The following is a 17,760-nucleotide window of genomic DNA, read 5'->3' as shown; positions in this document are numbered from 1 at the left end:
GTTTCTTCTCTTACCTTACATATTTAGAACAGTGAGTAAGAAACTATTTCTACACCAGAACTCCATCTCAATAGAGCTCTCAGAAGAGTTCATCTAGCACACACTGTAGATTCATATTAAAGAGATGTCATTACTCATTTTAGAAAAAACAGCTTGTAGCCTCCCTGGGGAGGTGAGTGATTGGTTCTGTGACAAAATGTATTTGAGCAACACACCAAATTTTGGGCTACCCAAAACTGGCCCACAAAAGAAAAAAAAGACATAAATTTTTAAGGAACTTTTTATATGTTATATATATATATATATATATATGGAGAGAGAAATGCCAGTTTTTAATATTGCTAGTATGTCCATAAATATTCAGATATGGTATATCTCAATAAGGAGGAAGATTGACAGAGTTTAGTTGAGAAAGCTTGATGGTGAAAGGCTAAATTTGGGTTCTAAGCTTACACTTTGCATTCAATGTTCAGATGAACCACCTACTTATTGTCTTTTGCCAATTTACTTAATCTTTGCAATTTTACATTTCTTCTTCAGTAACATGGAAATAACCATAACAGAGCCTCTGTCACAGGACCGCTGACAGGATTAAATTTAGGTAAAGCTTTAGTACAGAGTCTGATGCATGGTAAGCACTAAACAAATCTTTACTGATTAATTATCATCTCTTCTAGATGCTAGACATTGAGTTCTCCTTATCATTTACTAACAGATGTAATAAATTTAAAGATTAATCTGTTATGTAAAGGGTATATTTTATGAGAGTTAATCCCAAAGTAACAAAATCTTTCCCGATTTTCCCATATACCATTGACATCATCAAGTAAATATCAGAGGTCATCTCCCACTACAGTGAGAAGCAGAAATCCTTGTTTTGGTGTGGGGTGACCATGTTTACAATCATGGCTCTTCCTCAGCCTAGAGGTTAAGCACACAATCACATCTTTCTGTTTGCTCCTGTCCTTGTTCATGCTTACCAGGTACAAAGACAGGAGACTGGCCCAGCACAAGTCGGAAATAGAGTGTTTCACCCCCAAAGGGAGTATGGGGAATGGTGGGAGAGCAACAATGAGCAGGTAAGATAACTGTGAGTGGCCTGAGGTGGTGTGAAATAAATGTATGCAAGCTAGAGGAAGAGGCGGCTCCCTGGTCTGGGTCCTTACACAATTATGCATCCCATCCAGTAAGTCCAATGTGGGCCACCATTGGTTTGCTGTTTGTGTTTGATCTGTAAAATCTATGCCATCTTCATGTCAACTAATGGGAGCCTCCTGTCCCAGACGCTGCTGTTTCTTAGGGTTGTGCGCTTTGCATGTCTGAAGCCTTAGCTAACAGTCAGTTCTTCATTGGATTTTAATTTCTTGGCTAAACAGTTCTGGAGTTTGCAAAGTAGAAGATATTGGAGGAAATTTATATTTTAGGAACATCCAACCGTTTAATGAAACGAATGCAAAAGACTAGGACTGGATTTGAGGGAAGGGTTGCAATTGAGAGAACGTTGAGCTAGGAAATTAATGTGAGTTACTTTGAATGTAATATATCATAGCCAAGAGCAAAGACAAAGCCAAACTAGTGAACTATAATGAAAGAGACATTTCTTGAACTGAAATCAGGAAAGCTAATCCTCCTCTGGCTACTATAGCTTTGCAGCTCCTTGACTTTGTTGTGTTGGTGGTGAAATTTCCTATCGCTGTGCTCTGCATGTTTCTTTGTACGAGGGACTTCCAACTGAGTTGTACCCTGTGGAATGGGGTATTTGGAACTATCAGCAACAACTGAGCTGTGTTGCATGAAATGAACGTGCTTTATATGCATGCAACTGCGTTTTAAGAAAGGGACTCTAGAGACATAGGCAATCAGGGTTGTATTAAACAGTCCCAAAATGCTGGAAAAACTGTGTACTGAGAAATCACCTCACTGTGAGCTAACTCTCCTGTTCTGTTTTTTGGGGTCATTTCTCAATTCAACTGTAGTATGGAGCTGTTCAAAGGAAAACTGTTGCAGATTGTCATTTATTTGTGAAATGAGGAAGTTCAGAAAATAATGCAGCCATTTGTCTTTGCATGTGCTGAGAGCTTGAGGCCAGCTGTGTAATCAGAAGTTAAGACTGTTGACTCCTGTTGAATTTTACCTCCGAAAAATTCTGTTTGCTTCCTCAGTGGTGGGATCTTTCCCATTTTCAGAATAATGGCTCACATCTATCAAGAACCACTACACTGCATCAGTGCTGGAATCTATTCATGGCAGTCTGTGACAATGGTTTCAGGAACTGTGTGGTTAATATCAGAGAAGCCATAGCTAAGAGCTTAACAAATCAGGTTCATGACTCTCAAAGACAATGCAATGAATGTGTACACATATAGGTCCTTATGTCTATATACAGTTTTCTGCCCTTAATCTTTTATTACAGATATCTCTGGGTCTTAACAGATAGTTTTCTGGAGTTGATTTAACAGACTGCTTTTCAGATCCTGATTTTTCTTTCACTTAGATAATACAAAATAGTATAAGTTCTGTCCTTGTAAAATAAGCCAGCAGCTCTGGAGTAGCATACACAAGAGCACACTGATTACATCTAATGAAAGCTATAGTTCTGTCCAGAGTGGCTTCCGATATAAAGCCTGGAACTGGAATTCCACATCCAGTACATGTGACTGCATATCGAGCAAACAAGAGAAAATCATGGGTATGCAACCCCAGACTTTTTCATCTAACAGTATTTCAATTTAGCCAGATTATAACTGACATTTCAAACTAAGCTACACATCTGGAAGATTCTGTGATGCTTACTTAAGATGAGCACTAATTCCCATTTATTCCATTCCATGGCCTCAGGAATTTTTAATCAACATCTTAGAACTCTCAGGTCTAGTCAGTCCAGAGATTGGATTTCCATAAGGTTGCTGTGACTAATCATAAAAATTGGAACACAAAAAGAGTAGGCTATCAAGTGTGGGAGCATATCCAATAGAGCAAGTGTTTCTTGCTCAGATTCAGAGGTATAGAGGTGGCTACTTAAATATGTACTCCAGGAATCGTCCACACTTTTCTACAACACCAAAATAATGTTCAAGTTTTGTGAGTTCACTTCTTTGAGTGTGACCAAGGTAATCACAAGGCTTATTACAAGGATGTGTCCTAAGAGGAAGGGGGGGTAGGCTAAGCTAGAATAAAGGCATTTTGCTGGAAGTAATCCCCTAAATCCCACAGAGAAGCAGAGGTAATTGGACACAAATGACATTTCATGACAACTTTTCTTCTCACTTCCTTGGGATCAAATAAAAGATTGAGAGAAAGAGAAGAGGAGATGAGAAGAAGATAGAAATAGGAAAGAAACAATGTATTTTGATGGACTAATAATACCTCAGAAGAGGAAAAGACCCAAAATAGCACAAAAAGTAAGGTCAACATTTAAGAGATAAGTGTATTTTCCAAGTTTATACTTGATTTCATAAATGCACAGATATAAGGTTGTAATAACTTTAAGTGAACAGTAAGAAAAATACATCAAGATATAAGTAAATTTTATAAATTTATAAATTTATAAATTTTATAAAATTTTATAAAACCCTAGTCAGTTGCCAAGGCTTCCTTTTCTTTTCTAGTCTTCTTAAAGTCTCCCCACATCACTACCCAGAGTTGTGGCATGTATTCACACACTACCTTTCCTCTGTAAAGACTTGGACCTGTTTTGTGCTGTTTATTAAACACAGAATCCCAGTGAAGTACTAAAAATTACTCAGTTGACCCCCAAAACAACCCAATAGAGGATTGTACATCTCATATGCTTGGTTTCTTTAGTGAAATTATAGGATAGATAGAAGTGTTCATGTCTGGAATTACTCACTCAGAGTTTGGGAGCTGCTGAAGAGAGTTCAATGATATGGTAGTGACAAGAGAACTAACCATGTCACATCATCTTACATGAGTATATTGCTGGGCCAGAGATAGATGGGCACTATATTATTTTGTTTTTTCACTGCCTTGTGAAAAAGTAGCTGATTTAAAGGAAATTAAACAAAGAATAATTTATTTGGCTCACATGTTGAGGTATGGATGGTCATTATGACAAAGTAAGGGTGGAAGGAAGTTTAGGCCATTGGTCACACTGCATCCACAGTCAAGAAGCAGAGGGTGTTGAGTGCTGGTACTCAGCTTGCTTTCTTATTATGCAGGTTGAAACCTGAGATTACGAAATAGTACCTCCAACATTAAGGGTGATCCTTCCTTATAAGTTAACCTAGTCTTGATAATCCCTCATAGACATAACAAGATATTGTTTCCATGGTAATTCTAAATCCTGTCAAGTTAAGTGTCAAAATTACCCATCATTATTCACTTCTGCCCTCTTTTCTGCATCCATACATTGCTAAAGGAATTAAATCATCGAATGCATGTACTGACACCCTAACTTCATGATATACTATGTTTCTATATTCTCTTCGAATTCACAGTTTGTACGTAAACATGTGTCTGTATGTAGTGGAACTTTTGATCTTTTCAGTGTACTATCTAAGTGTATGTCAGAATTCTTCAGGCTCCAGAAGTAATAGAGATGCAGACCATGGAAGTATTATAGACATGGGTATTCTCTCAACCCTGTTGTAGTTGCCATGTGAGTTCATACACAACACCCACCCCTACAGGAATAACTGAAGTTCAAAAGTGGATATTATTATCTCCATGCTCTATAGGGACACAGAGAACATTTGCTGGAGTCTGTGATCTGATGTTTTCGTACTTTGCGATGAAAGAGAGTCACAGATGCTTGTCTCTGAGAAAGGGCTCTGTTAGTCGAGACAAGTCCATGGATGTGTAGGCACTCACCAGTGCTAGAAGAAGGGAAGGTAGTGTGAGCTTATTTTGTGAAAACAAAATTGGAATTTTGATGGTCAATATTTCACGTTAGTTTTCTGAAGAGCTAACTCTAATTAGTTGAATAACTAATTTCATCTAGTATTTATAACATCTTCAGGGCACTTTACCAGTCTTCAGTATTCTCTCGCTGTCTTTTAGTCGTATCTGTAGTTCATGAGTTCCTATACAATGGAAGGAAAAAATTAAAATGTTTTCTAATGAAACAAGCCAAGCTAAAAAGGAAGCCAATTGCTTTACACCAAGGAAATTGGAACTCTAATGATGTGAGGTGGGTGCTAGATTATGTAGTGTGCTTCCTGCTTTTATTCTCCCTTTATTATATGGATAAAATCGTACAAAGCTGAGTACTACAAAATTTTAAATTTATCACTTAATCTAATTCTGTGTCTCATGAATGTTTGATTCTTCAATATGGTTTTCTGTTGAGATGTTGGCCCATCATTTACACACAAAACAAGATGCCATGTACACAGAGTAAGTAAGCTTTCCACACCTAACAGCTTTCACCATGATGCTTTGTATCCCCTGTAGATTTGGCACACCGTCTGTCAGTCACTTTGACTGCAGCAATTTAGTTAAGATCCATGCACATGAGTTCTCATATTTACTGTAATAATGCCTCTGTATGCTGAACACTCGGGATTGTATAATTTGCCTCATTTCACTAATCCTCCCAGCCTGCAATTTGACACCTGGTACCATTCTGAGCACTGGAGCTCCTGCACTCAAGATGCTCAAGATTTAGTGTGGGAGTTGACTGGCAAATAGTAGGCACATTTAGAAAAGTGCTATGACACAGCGCTGTCGTGAAGGTCAACTCTAATAACGTAAGTGCGAACACCTCATGAGCAGTGGAGTTGTGTTGAAATGGAGCACTGCTCTCTCAGGACTCTAGTGCTATCTCCAACACCATGCTCTTTATAAAAGCTTTTCAGTCAAGGTGAATTCCCTACAAAGTCTCTGGCTTCCTAACCAGCCCATACATACAAACAATGGCATCTTGTTTTTTGTTTGTTATGTTGGTTGGTTGGTTTGGTGTTTTGTTGTTGCTTTGTTTTGTTTTGTTTCTTTACTAAATTGCAATGTGAGCTTTATAATGATTGCTGAAAAACAATCATTTGCTGTTTTGGAAAAACATATACAATCCTAAATCCTCTTCTAATCTTAGAGGGAAAACTTGACACAACATTTTGGAGGTATATGTCAGGATGATCAATACTTTAGTTTCTAGATTTCAATGCAGGTAGCTGAATCCCGAATCAGAACAAAGCACTTAATTTAAGAAAGAAGACTGTAATGTCTCAGTAACATGCCAGACTCCAGCACATAATCAATGGTATATTCTCCTTTGTAAAGCACTGCCTCTTTCTGGGGACATGGGTGGGCATTGACAGTACAGGTAGTTGCAGGTGCGTTAGCAACCTGGGTACTGGTAGCACCAGGTTCTTTAGCAATGTTGGAGAAGGCCTCATGTGGCTGATATACCACAGAAGATAAGGCAAAGTGCTTCTTCCAAGAATGTTTTGTAAGAAACTAAAGGCTTGAGAAGAAATAGTCTGCGTTGCAGTTATCATAGAAATGGGTAACCATTCGAAGTAAAGAAAGAAGGAAAAAACACATTCTAGGAAATGATGGAAAGGTTGGCAGGATACATTTCTCTGTCAACTATATAATATGAACATTAATGAGTACTGCTTATCTATGTTATTTAAAGTCCTCAGTCTTTATACTGTATTAAGCTGCACTTTACTTCCAGATGTTTCCTTGAAAAATTCTTTTTCCAGTAGTTATTTTTCTGAAGGGTTTTTGTATTTGCTTGTCTGTCTGGTTTTCTGTTTCTTTGTTTCTTTGTTTGTTTGTTTGTTTTATGCTAAGAGGAAAACCCCAGTGAGCAGAAGGAAATGTGTTTTCTTCCCATTGTTTTCCCACCAGAATATTCCATTCCACTTTCACCCTGTCACATCCATTTAAACTTTAGCACCATTGCACAACACTCCTATACTAGCAAAGCTACCTCTTGAATAATCCTATTTTGGTTAAATCACTTGTCTGTTCTTCAGTCTCTAAGGGACCAATTAACTTGGCAAATATCAGTTATATTTTAACATCTTCCTGTATAGAAGTGGTGCTAAATTTGAAACACTGCCAATAGGTGAAGCAGTGGAGAAAGTTCAAGAAGATAATAGATAATGGTACTTCAGGTAACACAATGCAGGAAAAGAAGATCAAATGCACAGCATTAAACAACTGAGACTTTTACAGTAGAATAGAACAGAAATGGATCATGGGTATTTTCCTCTGTTCATTTATTAATCAATCTTATAGACTACGTCTGTACCTGCCAATCAGCCTAAATTCTTTGGTCCGTGTTAGACCATGTGTCTGTTTCAGACAATGAAAAGCCCAAAGCAATTTACTGGTAAGTTATTTAAATAGTAGAAGAAAGGAGGAGGGAAGTGTAGAACCTTAAGTTAGAGATGCCCACACAGAATTCTTACAGGAAATAAAACGGCCCAAATGCTGTCGTTTGAAATTGTGACTGCTACACCATCCCCACATAGTCAAACAAAATCGTTGTCCATCTCTTGTACATAAATTGTGGGTTTCTGAACTTTGGACTCTGCTGCCTTGATGGAGAGCAATGTCTTCCACTCTCTTAGCATTTCATTATGCTCCATCAACCACTAAAGCCTGCATGCATTTCACCCACTGTGGGAAAGTGGCTGTCTCTGGTTACTACTTCTGGCAATGGTTTTTCTTTCCTGTGGTGTTTCAAGTACTTTGTTATCTGTCCCATGTCAAAGCCCTGAAATTTGAACTCTTGCTCTCATGCTCCACGATTTCTCATTGTCTTTTTCCTTTGTGGCTTTCTACTTCCTATATCCTTCTTCATTTCAAAGTTCTAGTAAAAAGAAAAAAACTCATCTATGTCAAAATATCGTGACTAAATAGGGGTAGCCTTCTTTTGTATCCATGTTCTCTTGTAGATTCATTTCTGTCACTGGTGAAAAATGTCTTACCTATTAATAATTCTCATTTACAATAAGAAAAAGCATTGATAAATGAAAGCCACTCATAGATGCCATCAATCATTTGTTGCCTATTGTCTAAAGGTTGCTATTACTATAATAAAACACTAAAACCAAAGCAACTTAGAAAAGAAAGCATTGGGGTTGGGGATTTAGCTCAGTGGTTAGGAGTGCTTGCCTAGGGCGCAAGGCCCTGGGTTCAGTCCCCAGCTCCGAAAAAAAAAAAAAAAAAAAGAAAAGAAAAGAAAGCATTGAACTTGGGACTCACAGTTCCAAAAGGTTCTGAGAGTTTCTGACCATCAGGACTGGAAGCACGGCAGCAGGCAAGTACATATGGCACTGAAGCAATGGTTGAGAGCCTACATCTCACCCACCAGCATGAGGCAGAGAAAGCTAATTAGAAATAGCATGGGCTTTTGAAACCTAAACCCACCCTTATCACACACCATCTCCAGCAATGCCACGTCTTCTAATTGTTTCCCCAAAGACTCATCAACTGAGGACCAAGTATCCAAATATATAAGCCTTTGGGAAACATTTTTATTTTATTTATTTTATTCATTATGTTACTTGAGGTTTTTATTGAAAAATTAAGACAATATATTCTGGTCATGATTCTTTTCCCTTATCTTCTCCAGATTAGCCTCACCCACTCAACTCCATCCTCTTTCTTTCTCTTTCTCTCTGTAAAACAAAAAATAATAATAAACCAAGCAATACATGCACACACACACACACACACACACACACACACACACACACGCACACACACACCACAAAACCACAAAATTGAAAACTAAAATATATCAGCAAAAGACCAAAAATAATATTTTTAAAGGTCCAAACAAAGCAATATGAGACAGAATGTCTACAAAAATGCCATTGACTTCATTTTGTATTGGCTGTCTACTACTAGGCATAAGGCCTGCCCAGAAGTATGGTTCATATACCCAGTAAGACTCCACTAGAGAAAATTATTTTTTCTTTGCAGGGGATTTTAAATTTCAGATAACTTCTTGGTTAGAGGTGGGAGTAGTGTCCACTTTCTTCCCTCAGTACTTAGGCTCCATCTGGCTGAACCCATACAGCCCTGGTGGGTGCTGTCACCATCTTTGTGCATTCACGTATCAGTCCTGTTATAGCTGGAGGGCACTGTTTCCTTAGAGTCATCCATTCCCTTAGACTCTTCCCAATCTTTCTGCATCTTTTGCATATACCCCTGAGTCCTGCTTAGAGGCAATAGATAAAGAAATTCGCTTATAAATGAGTGCTCCAAAATCTCTCACCCTCTACCCATTGTCCAAGTGTGGGTCTCTGGGCTAGTTCCCATCTACTGCAAAAAGAGGGCTCTTTGGTGATGGTTAAGTAAGGCACTGATTCATGGGTTGTTATATGTCATTAGGAGCCATTTTATTGCGGTGTTTCTTTAACAGAACAATAGTACTTGGTTTCCTGTGGGTCCATTCTCAGTCAGACCACTGTGCCTATGTGTGTTTGTTCAAATACCAAAATTGTTAAGATGATCTGACTGTAGATCTCTCATACAATTACAACCTGCACCATGCATTAGAAGTCCAAAACTAAGCCATAGAGAATTATAACTATCTAAAAAAGTGGTTTTCTTGCATCAAAGCATGAAAAAATACTGAACAACTGTCACATAATATCAACATACGTGGGTGTTGGATTTAGATGCCTCCATCAAGGCATCTAGCCAGTATATCTTGCAAATGTTGGTGCCATATCCAATGCTATTAGAATTAATGACAAGCAAGGGATGCAGGAAGCTTTTCTTCTTCTTCTTCTTCTTCTTCTTCTTCTTCTTCTTCTTCTTCTTCTTCTTCTTCTTCTTCTCCTTCTCTTCTTCTCCTTCTCCTTCTCCTTCTCCTTCTCCTTTGTCTTCTTCTTCGTCTTCATCTTCGTCTTCGTCTTCGTCTTCTGCCTGTCTCATAACTGTGTAATTGAAAAGCACTGAGGCATGGGCTAAAACAGAATATAGATCAAATTACTACCTTACTAACTCTGAACACTACGGTTTTCTTCCATAAAATAAGGAAAATGTTTGTGTGTGTGTGTGTGTGTGTGTGTGTGTGTGTGTGTGTGCGTGTGTGTGTGTGTGTGTGTTTAGTGTAAATTCATGGGCATTGAAATCAGAACTATAAGTCATGATGTGTCACTTGTCTCATATGGCTGTTTACTAACTCAACTGGGTAGGGTAAGCCACATCATCTCATTAAACTTTGGTTAGTGCATCTTTTAAAAAAGCCAATAACAGCATTGATCCATTGATCCCAGCACCATGACAATTAAGTCATTCCTAAAGGCTCTCTATACAGTATCACACATATAGAAGGTTATGTCATTTTTAGTTTACATCTGTGTTTGGTAATTCAGTCTTTGACTTTGTTTCCTTGTAATTGAGTGCCTTTTCAATGTATGTCTCTAACACATATATCACCAGAGCTATTTAAATAGTTTCTATCAATAAGATAGCTTTTTACATACATTTAGGTCATAACTGAAGAAATGTATAGAGATAATCCATACGATAGTGTATTTCTTACTGCAAGTTTTAAAATCATTATGTAAACTTTTAGGTAAAGCTCAAAATAGCTATTTGGGGAAAGTCTGAATATAAACAAAATTGAATTCCTATTTTTAATAAACTTTAACATTTTGTAGCTGAAGCAAAATTATAGAAAATACTGACAAAAGTTTTTATCAAGCAATATAACTACTGTTGCATAGTTTCTGCTTGTAATAGTCTTAATTCTAAATTTTTCATTAGTATACTATTTTCAAATATCATTCTACATAGGCAACATTAGCTAAAGATGTTTCAAGTTTCTTTTACTATTTTTATAAATTGTTTTGTCTTAGGCAGCACATGACTGCAATTCAACTCCCTTCTGGCTTCCCTCAAAATCAAAATATACAAACAAGAGAAGTTCATTAATGAAGATCATTTTTAACATAACTTTAAGGGGATATATTTAACTTTTGTGGCCGGAATTTCTATAAGTTAGGAAGGTACTAATAAACCATTCAACAAAAAAGAAGTTAGGGTTTGTATTATTTTTTTAATTCAGCAAAAATGAAAAGTTTTTTTTTTCTTTTCTTTTTTTCAGAGCTGGGGACCGAACCCAGGGCTTTGTGCTTGCTAGGCAAGCACTCTACCACTGAGCTAAATCCCCAACCCCAAAAATGAAAAGTTTTAATGCTTATATTCTTCCTTTTATCACACTAAAATTATCTCTGGGGAGGATAGAACTGCACAGAATGTTCACATGCATTTAGTCTTGACACAAACATTCTATAATCCTTAGACCTTTGTGAGGGTGAGACTGATCTGTGATGCCTAATGGTGGCATGCTGGGGCAAGAGGCTTTAATTTCCTCAAATTAGGCCAGATGAATAGGGAAACTGGAGAGGTTACTGGCCTGACATTCAGAGCCTCTGGAAATAAATACATTATTTATCTGTCCTACACAGAAGGGATGAAGAACAACTGCTGAGACTGCAGGTGAATGGCACCATTTACGTAGCACTGGGATGTAAATGAAAGGAATTCCCCATCCAAAGAGAACTCTCAAGTCACATTGTAATTTTTTTTATTTTGGTGATAAAAAGAAAATTTCCATAAGGAGAGCTGTTAGGTTATATGCTATTATACTTTGAAAAGGGTTAAAACTCTTTGGAAGAACAATAAGTGATATTTTGTCCCCTCCCCAGTAGGAAGGACTGTCTTAGTCTGTCCTTTCCTTCTCCACTTCTCAATACATGCACTGAGGAAAAGGAAAATACTGTACACAAGTAAACAACAATTCCATTGCTTTTCTCTTTACCTCACTCCACTAACAAACACAATCTTGCAGTTGAAACTAAAGCTCTCAGTTGAAGTAATGAACATGTTTTACTTCACATGAGAGGAAGTTGGAAGGACGATGAACAACCTTCTGCATTTGCAAAGATTTTTGTACTGAGTCGAACATCTTCTTCAGTGTGATCACCTGGGTTCCTTCTAGAAGTAAGGTTAGTGGATGGTTATTCTCCTACTCTTTGCTGATAATAAAGGAGTACAAGCATCTTAGTGATTCTTCTGCCAACATCCATCAGGAGCATATCTCAAAACCACAATATGAATATGAATTCTCCATTACTCAAGTTGATTCATAAGCTTCCGTCAGTGAGAACACATACACTAAAACCAGTGTGTGTGTGTATGTGTGTGTGTGTGTGTGCGTGCATTTGTGTATAAATTACAAAAAGAATTGATTTACTGCCTAAAAATAATTTAAGCAAACTCCATATACCATACAATTCACTGGGTGTGTAGGATATAGCAGAGAACAAACTGTCTGTGCCTTCAAGGCATCCTATCCAGAAGATGAGGCAGATATAGAGCAGGATGCTTACATGCCTAAATGCCATGGTTATGAAAATCTGAGTATGGTTTTTGTGGGAAGATTTTTTCCAATGGCAATTATACTAAAACAAAAAAGGAGAGAGAGACACGTTGACAGAGAGACAGAGACACAAAAAGAGACAAGAGACACAGAGACAGTCAGAGACAGAAGCAGTCAGAGAGAGACAGAGACAGGGAGATTAAGGTAGAAGAGGGTAGAGAAAACAAGATGCGCCTAAACAAAAGGGGAAGAGCAAAGCATCAGCAGGATGGCAGGGTAGTGAGAGCATTTAGGAAGAAAATGGACTGGATGTGATCACCCAAGAAAACAATATAGTAGAGTAAAGTTTAGGGTGGGTTTGTCTACAAAGCTATTGATCTCTAGTCAGACAAAGAAGTAACTGGGAAGACTTTTGTTACAAACTGTTTACTTTCTGTGAATTGTCTTTTCCTTAAACCCAAAGAACACAGCACTGAATACAGAGATCTCTTTTTCTGACACATTGTACTTCCATGTAACAAGAAACACCCACTCCTTATCATACCTTTTCACCTACATTGTCTCATTAAATCTCCATGACAACTTTTACCAACTGAACACACTGCTTCTTGATGAGGCACTGAAAATGCTTTCTCTACTCCATCTTTGATGTCAGATTCAGAATTAAGTTCCCAGTTTGAAGATCTCTTCTCCATTGCACTTACCTGACACCAAACATTGAAGCTGATAGCTGAAGAGTCATATTCAGTCTTAATTGCTTATTTGGATTCTTCTTCATAGAACAGAATAGTTAAAGTCACTGTCTTCCTGGAAACTGTGTTCTACAAAGAAACGGACTGGTGTGAGTCTGTTTTCTTTCTAATCAAGTTCCCTTTTACTATGGAACAGTAATTTGTTCATGTTCCACAAGAAAAATAAGTGCTTATAATTGGACTCCATTTCTCTGATATCTTCTATATCTAGTCTTTGTGTCTTATTAATATTCTCTCTCTCTCTCTCTCTCTCTCTCTCTCTCTCTCTCTCTCTCTCTCGTGTGTGTGTGTGTGTGTGTGTCACTGTCTCCCCTTCCTCTTATGCTTCTGCTCCTTCTCTTTCTACTTATGATGTTTTCCCTACATATTTACGCAAATGTTTTCCAATGCATTATCTCACTGTGCAACTATGTATGAAATAGAAGACAGTCAGTATTTACATAGAAGTCATGTCCTGTCACAGTAAATTGAGAGACTGGCAAAGAGAAAGGGAGGTAGGAAAAGAGAGACGGAGACCGAGGGGCAGAGACAGAAGAGAGGGAGAAAATGTCAAAGACACTTTAAAAAGATGTTTGCAAAACCTTCCTCCTAGAAACTGAAGCATCCTTGGGGTAAAACTTGGAAGAGCTGGTCCAGTTATGCTTCTGGTTTCTAGCCCATGCTTTGTATTGAAAGGGGTGCAGTGACCTGAAAGTCTAATTACCCCTCTCTATATGCCTGTTTCTTAGGCTGCTGGTAACAGAAAGTGGGTGTAGTTGGCAACCATCCTGTCAATCAAATCCCATAAATAACCTGGGCACTTCCGTGCTGCACTGCAGAAGTTTGTGGGCACTTGGAAGAGAAGAGTAATAAGGTATTATAAACTCCCAGTGAGGGTAATGAAAAGTGGGAAGAAAAGTACTGAAACTATTAGAAGGAAAGAGAAGATCCGGTAGCACCCTTCTGCTACTACAGATGTACAGTTTATACCTGAGAACTTGGAAATGTCTCCTCCATTTTCACAGACAAGTGTTGCACTTCACACTGAATTCTCGACAATACTAGGCTGCATTACACTCATATGATCACACAGAACTCCAAGTCACATGAAGAAGCAGAGAAAGGAAAACTGAAAAGAGCAAGGGGATGATAAAGGAGCATTAAGTAGAATGAGAAAGAGCCAAGAAAAGTGTTGTTAGGGAAGCTGTGGAAAGGATGATCTGTTGTCAGCAAAATGACTTAGCTCAGGTAGCCTGGTAGATGCAAGCAGGAAACCTCAGAAAGGGTGGATTTCGGCCTCTGCCTGACAAACTCAGGCATGTTCTCCAACAAGGAGGCCAGTGGAGCAAATGGAACAGAAAGAAAGAAAGAAAGAAAGAAAGAAAGAAAGAGAAAGAAAGAGAGAGAGAAAGAAAGAAAGAAAGAAAGAAAGAAAGAAAGAAAGAGAAAGAAGGAAGGAAAGAAAGAGAGAAAGAAAACAAGAAAAACAAAACAAAAAAAAAATAAAAACAACAACTTCTCACCAGAAGTTCTGAGATTCTGAAACACATGCTGCAGAGTTACTTTAATGAGAAAGGACCAGAATGAAATTCTTAGTAAAAAAAAAAATGCTTTGATACTTCAGCCCCAGTTCAGAATATTGGAATCTTCTGAGGACACATGTGGTATTTGGGATATATTCCTTGAATGAGTCTTATAAATAATTAACTTCAGTTATGCAAACTAAGGTTAATAACCACTGCTTGAGAGAGAAGTTTTCATTCTTTAATGTCTTGTTTATACTGGGTAGAATGATACTGGCTAGACCAAAGGTAGCAGGCACCCTCTCATCTTCAATTTATCTTCATGGGGATTCACAAAAAAGATCCATCCATGAGCTATCCCTGCAAGACAGGTATTATCCTCTGGCCACCGTAATGTTTCTGACAGGAGCATCTATGTTCTGGTGGTTACCAGTCATTCTGGCATAAAGAAGGCAGATTCTGAAGTTGAGGCATAATATATATCCTCGTCAGTGTAGCCTTCAGAGCACACGGGCTGCCTGGGAGAAGGAAGCTTGAAGGCCTTCAGAATGTCTGTCAGTAATGCAACACTTATCAAGGCCCTAATTCTAGATTGCTGTGCAAGGTGTTCAAGGCAATACATGACAGTTTTTCTGGTGGAATTATTACTCAAGTCGCAGACCTAAAATCAAAGTTATAAGAACTCCTGTGGTGTAGAAATTTTTAATAATTAGAAATGTGTGTGTGTGTGTTCATGAAATTCGTATTTTCCAGCAGATAAGGCAGACTAAATAAAACCAGGTTCAAAATCAGGAGTTCACCCAGCAATCCCTAAGTATATGTGCCCATCTGCAGAATAAAAGCTGATCTGGAGCTACTGACTGCTACCTGGTAATCTTGAATCCTTCACCTCTCCCTCCCTCTCCCGTAACTGCTGGTGAGTTGAGGTCTTGGTTTAATTAACGTTTCCATCTGGATGCTGCTAGACCTAAGAAGCCTGCGGCTCTGTGCCAAGCTTTTCTATACACAACGCGATGGGACCAACCTCCAAATTTGCGTTTGCAGAACCAAGCATAGCTGTGCTCATGGTGAGGTCTAAATGAATACTGACAAATGGTCCTTCGTCCCAATACTTGATCCCCTTGCTGTAATAGCACAAATGACCACCTGTCCTGGTGGCTCATTCCTTCTAGGGCGACAGAATGACCTTCCTGATCAAGTCCCCATCACCTCCCACCATTGGGGAAGCTACATGGAAGGCTGCTGAAGCACATGCTGAGTCACCTCTCTGCTCTTTTCTCTCCACAGCTCCAATGGAAAATCTGTGACTTGGGCCCAGAATGAGAAGAGTACCCGGGGGCAACATTTGTGGCAGCGACTGTCTGTCCACATCAACAAGAAGGAGAATCCCAACCAAACGGCGGTCATCAAACCCTTTCCCAAGAGCACAGAGAGCCGCGGGCCTGGTGCAGCGGCAGGTGGTGGCTCGGGTCCCGGTGCAGCTGGTGCTGGTAACGCAGGATGCACAGCAACAGGTGGCCCGGAGCCACCCGACGCCGGTCCCAAAGCGCTTTACGATGTGGCGGAGGCAGAGGAGCGCTTCCCCGCGGCTGCCAGGCCGCGCTCGCCATCGCCCATCAGCACGTTGAGCCATCTCGCAGGCTCAGCGGGCCGCACAGATGACGATGCGCCGTCGCTGCACTCTGAGACGGCTGCTCGCAGCAGCTCGTCCCAGGGCTCGCTCATGGAGCAGATCAGCAGCGTAGTGACGCGCTTCACAGCCAACATCTCCGAGCTCAACTCCATGATGTTGTCCACCGCGGCCACGCCGGGGCCCCCTGGTACTCCAATCTGTTCCTCCTACCTGATCCCCAAAGAGATTCAGCTGCCCACGACCATGACGACCTTCGCAGAGATCCAACCGCTGCCTGCCATCGAGGTGACCGGAGGAGCTCAGGGGGCGACAGGGGTATCACCTGCCCAGGAGACGCCCACAGGAGCTGAATCCGCCCCGGGCAAACCAGATCTGGAGGAGCTTGTGGCCCTCACTCCACCATCGCCCTTCAGGGACTCGGTGGACTCGGGGAGCACCACCCCAAACTCTCCAGTCTCAGAATCGGCCCTCTGCATCCCATCCTCTCCCAAATATGACACTCTCATCATCAGAGATTACACGCAGAGTTCTTCATCGTTGTGAGCCACTGGAAACTTCCCTGAGATAGGCCTGAGCAGCAGACCTCGGTGTTCACAGATGGGCGCAGCGACACCCAGAGTCACCCCAACAGAGAACCCGAGGGGAAAAATGCCAAGGACACACACGGTGGAGACATGAGATCAACAGTGCTATTTCATGACAGCCGATGACGACACCAACTACACATCTTCTGGCAGATTATCTTCTAGTGGCCTTAGAAAACATGGGCTTTTAAGAAACACTGCTTCTATATTTGGAGTGCTGACCAGGAGTGGGTTAAACAGTTTCAGTACCAAGTGCTTTGCTCTGAGGCAGCAACAGTATGAAGCAACATCCTGAACAGTGAAAAGTGGAGTTAATAAGCAACTGTGCATAGTCTCGTTTGTTTACTTCATTTTCCCAGAAGAGTCTCTGAGTCACCAAACATTGAATGTACATTTTCTAACTAACTCGAAAAATCTGGGACCAAAAGTCAACCTGTTTTTTCTCCTTTTTTTTCCCCCTTCCTTCCCTGGTCCCTCCATGTCGTAGACCTTGAGAAGCTAATAGTCACTAGGGCCCAGGACTTTCTGAGCTTGTAAGTCTACTGAGTAACACAAACGGGTAGTGAGTGTTGTGTTAATGTACAGAGAGTTTCTAGCAGAGACTTTCCAAACAGGCTGAGAGATACTCTTCTGAAAGCCTGCATCCTGGATACCATTAACCAAGAAAACCAGTGCAAGATTTCTGGACTATTTCACCATGTTGCCAATCAATACTGGAGTAGCAAAAAAAAAAATATTTTCTGGAACACTGTTTTTTAATTCCCTCACTGGGGTGCACTGTGTAGCTGGAAATTCTCTTTGTAATAATAATTTGTGAGCTATAGCCTGGCTCTCTTTCACGATACACAAGCACTCCTCCTTATAAATACCCTTCCGTTAGTGTTGCCAGCTAAAATAGTAAGATACTCAATGAGCTTCCTTGTTTCTTTATTTGAGAACCTGATATACAAAGAGATCCTCTGTTGTTGGTGGC

The 17,760-nt window shown here is 39.7% G+C and overlaps 1 protein-coding gene across 2 annotated transcripts in view; it reads left to right on the top strand.

The window, feature by feature from the left end:
• Positions 1–17,521, top strand: part of Grm5 (glutamate metabotropic receptor 5) — a 532,992-nt gene extending 515,471 nt beyond the window's left edge. The window contains exons 9-10 of one of the 2 annotated variants that reach the window (XM_032893267.1): positions 984–1,079; positions 15,858–17,521. In XM_032893267.1, coding sequence (XP_032749158.1) covers positions 984–1,079; positions 15,858–16,746 — 985 coding nt within the window. In that variant the 3' untranslated portion in view covers positions 16,747–17,521. The remainder of the gene's footprint in view (positions 1–983; positions 1,080–15,857) is intronic. The other variant, XM_032893268.1, reaches the window with a different exon arrangement.
• Positions 17,522–17,760: the final 239 nt, after the last annotated feature.

This window comes from Rattus rattus, chromosome 2, assembly GCF_011064425.1.
Source record: "Rattus rattus isolate New Zealand chromosome 2, Rrattus_CSIRO_v1, whole genome shotgun sequence".
Classification (NCBI taxonomy): domain Eukaryota; kingdom Metazoa; phylum Chordata; class Mammalia; order Rodentia; family Muridae; genus Rattus; species Rattus rattus.
The sequence above is the reverse complement of the archived record's forward strand: the minus strand, read 5'-3'. Positions and strand labels throughout refer to the sequence as shown.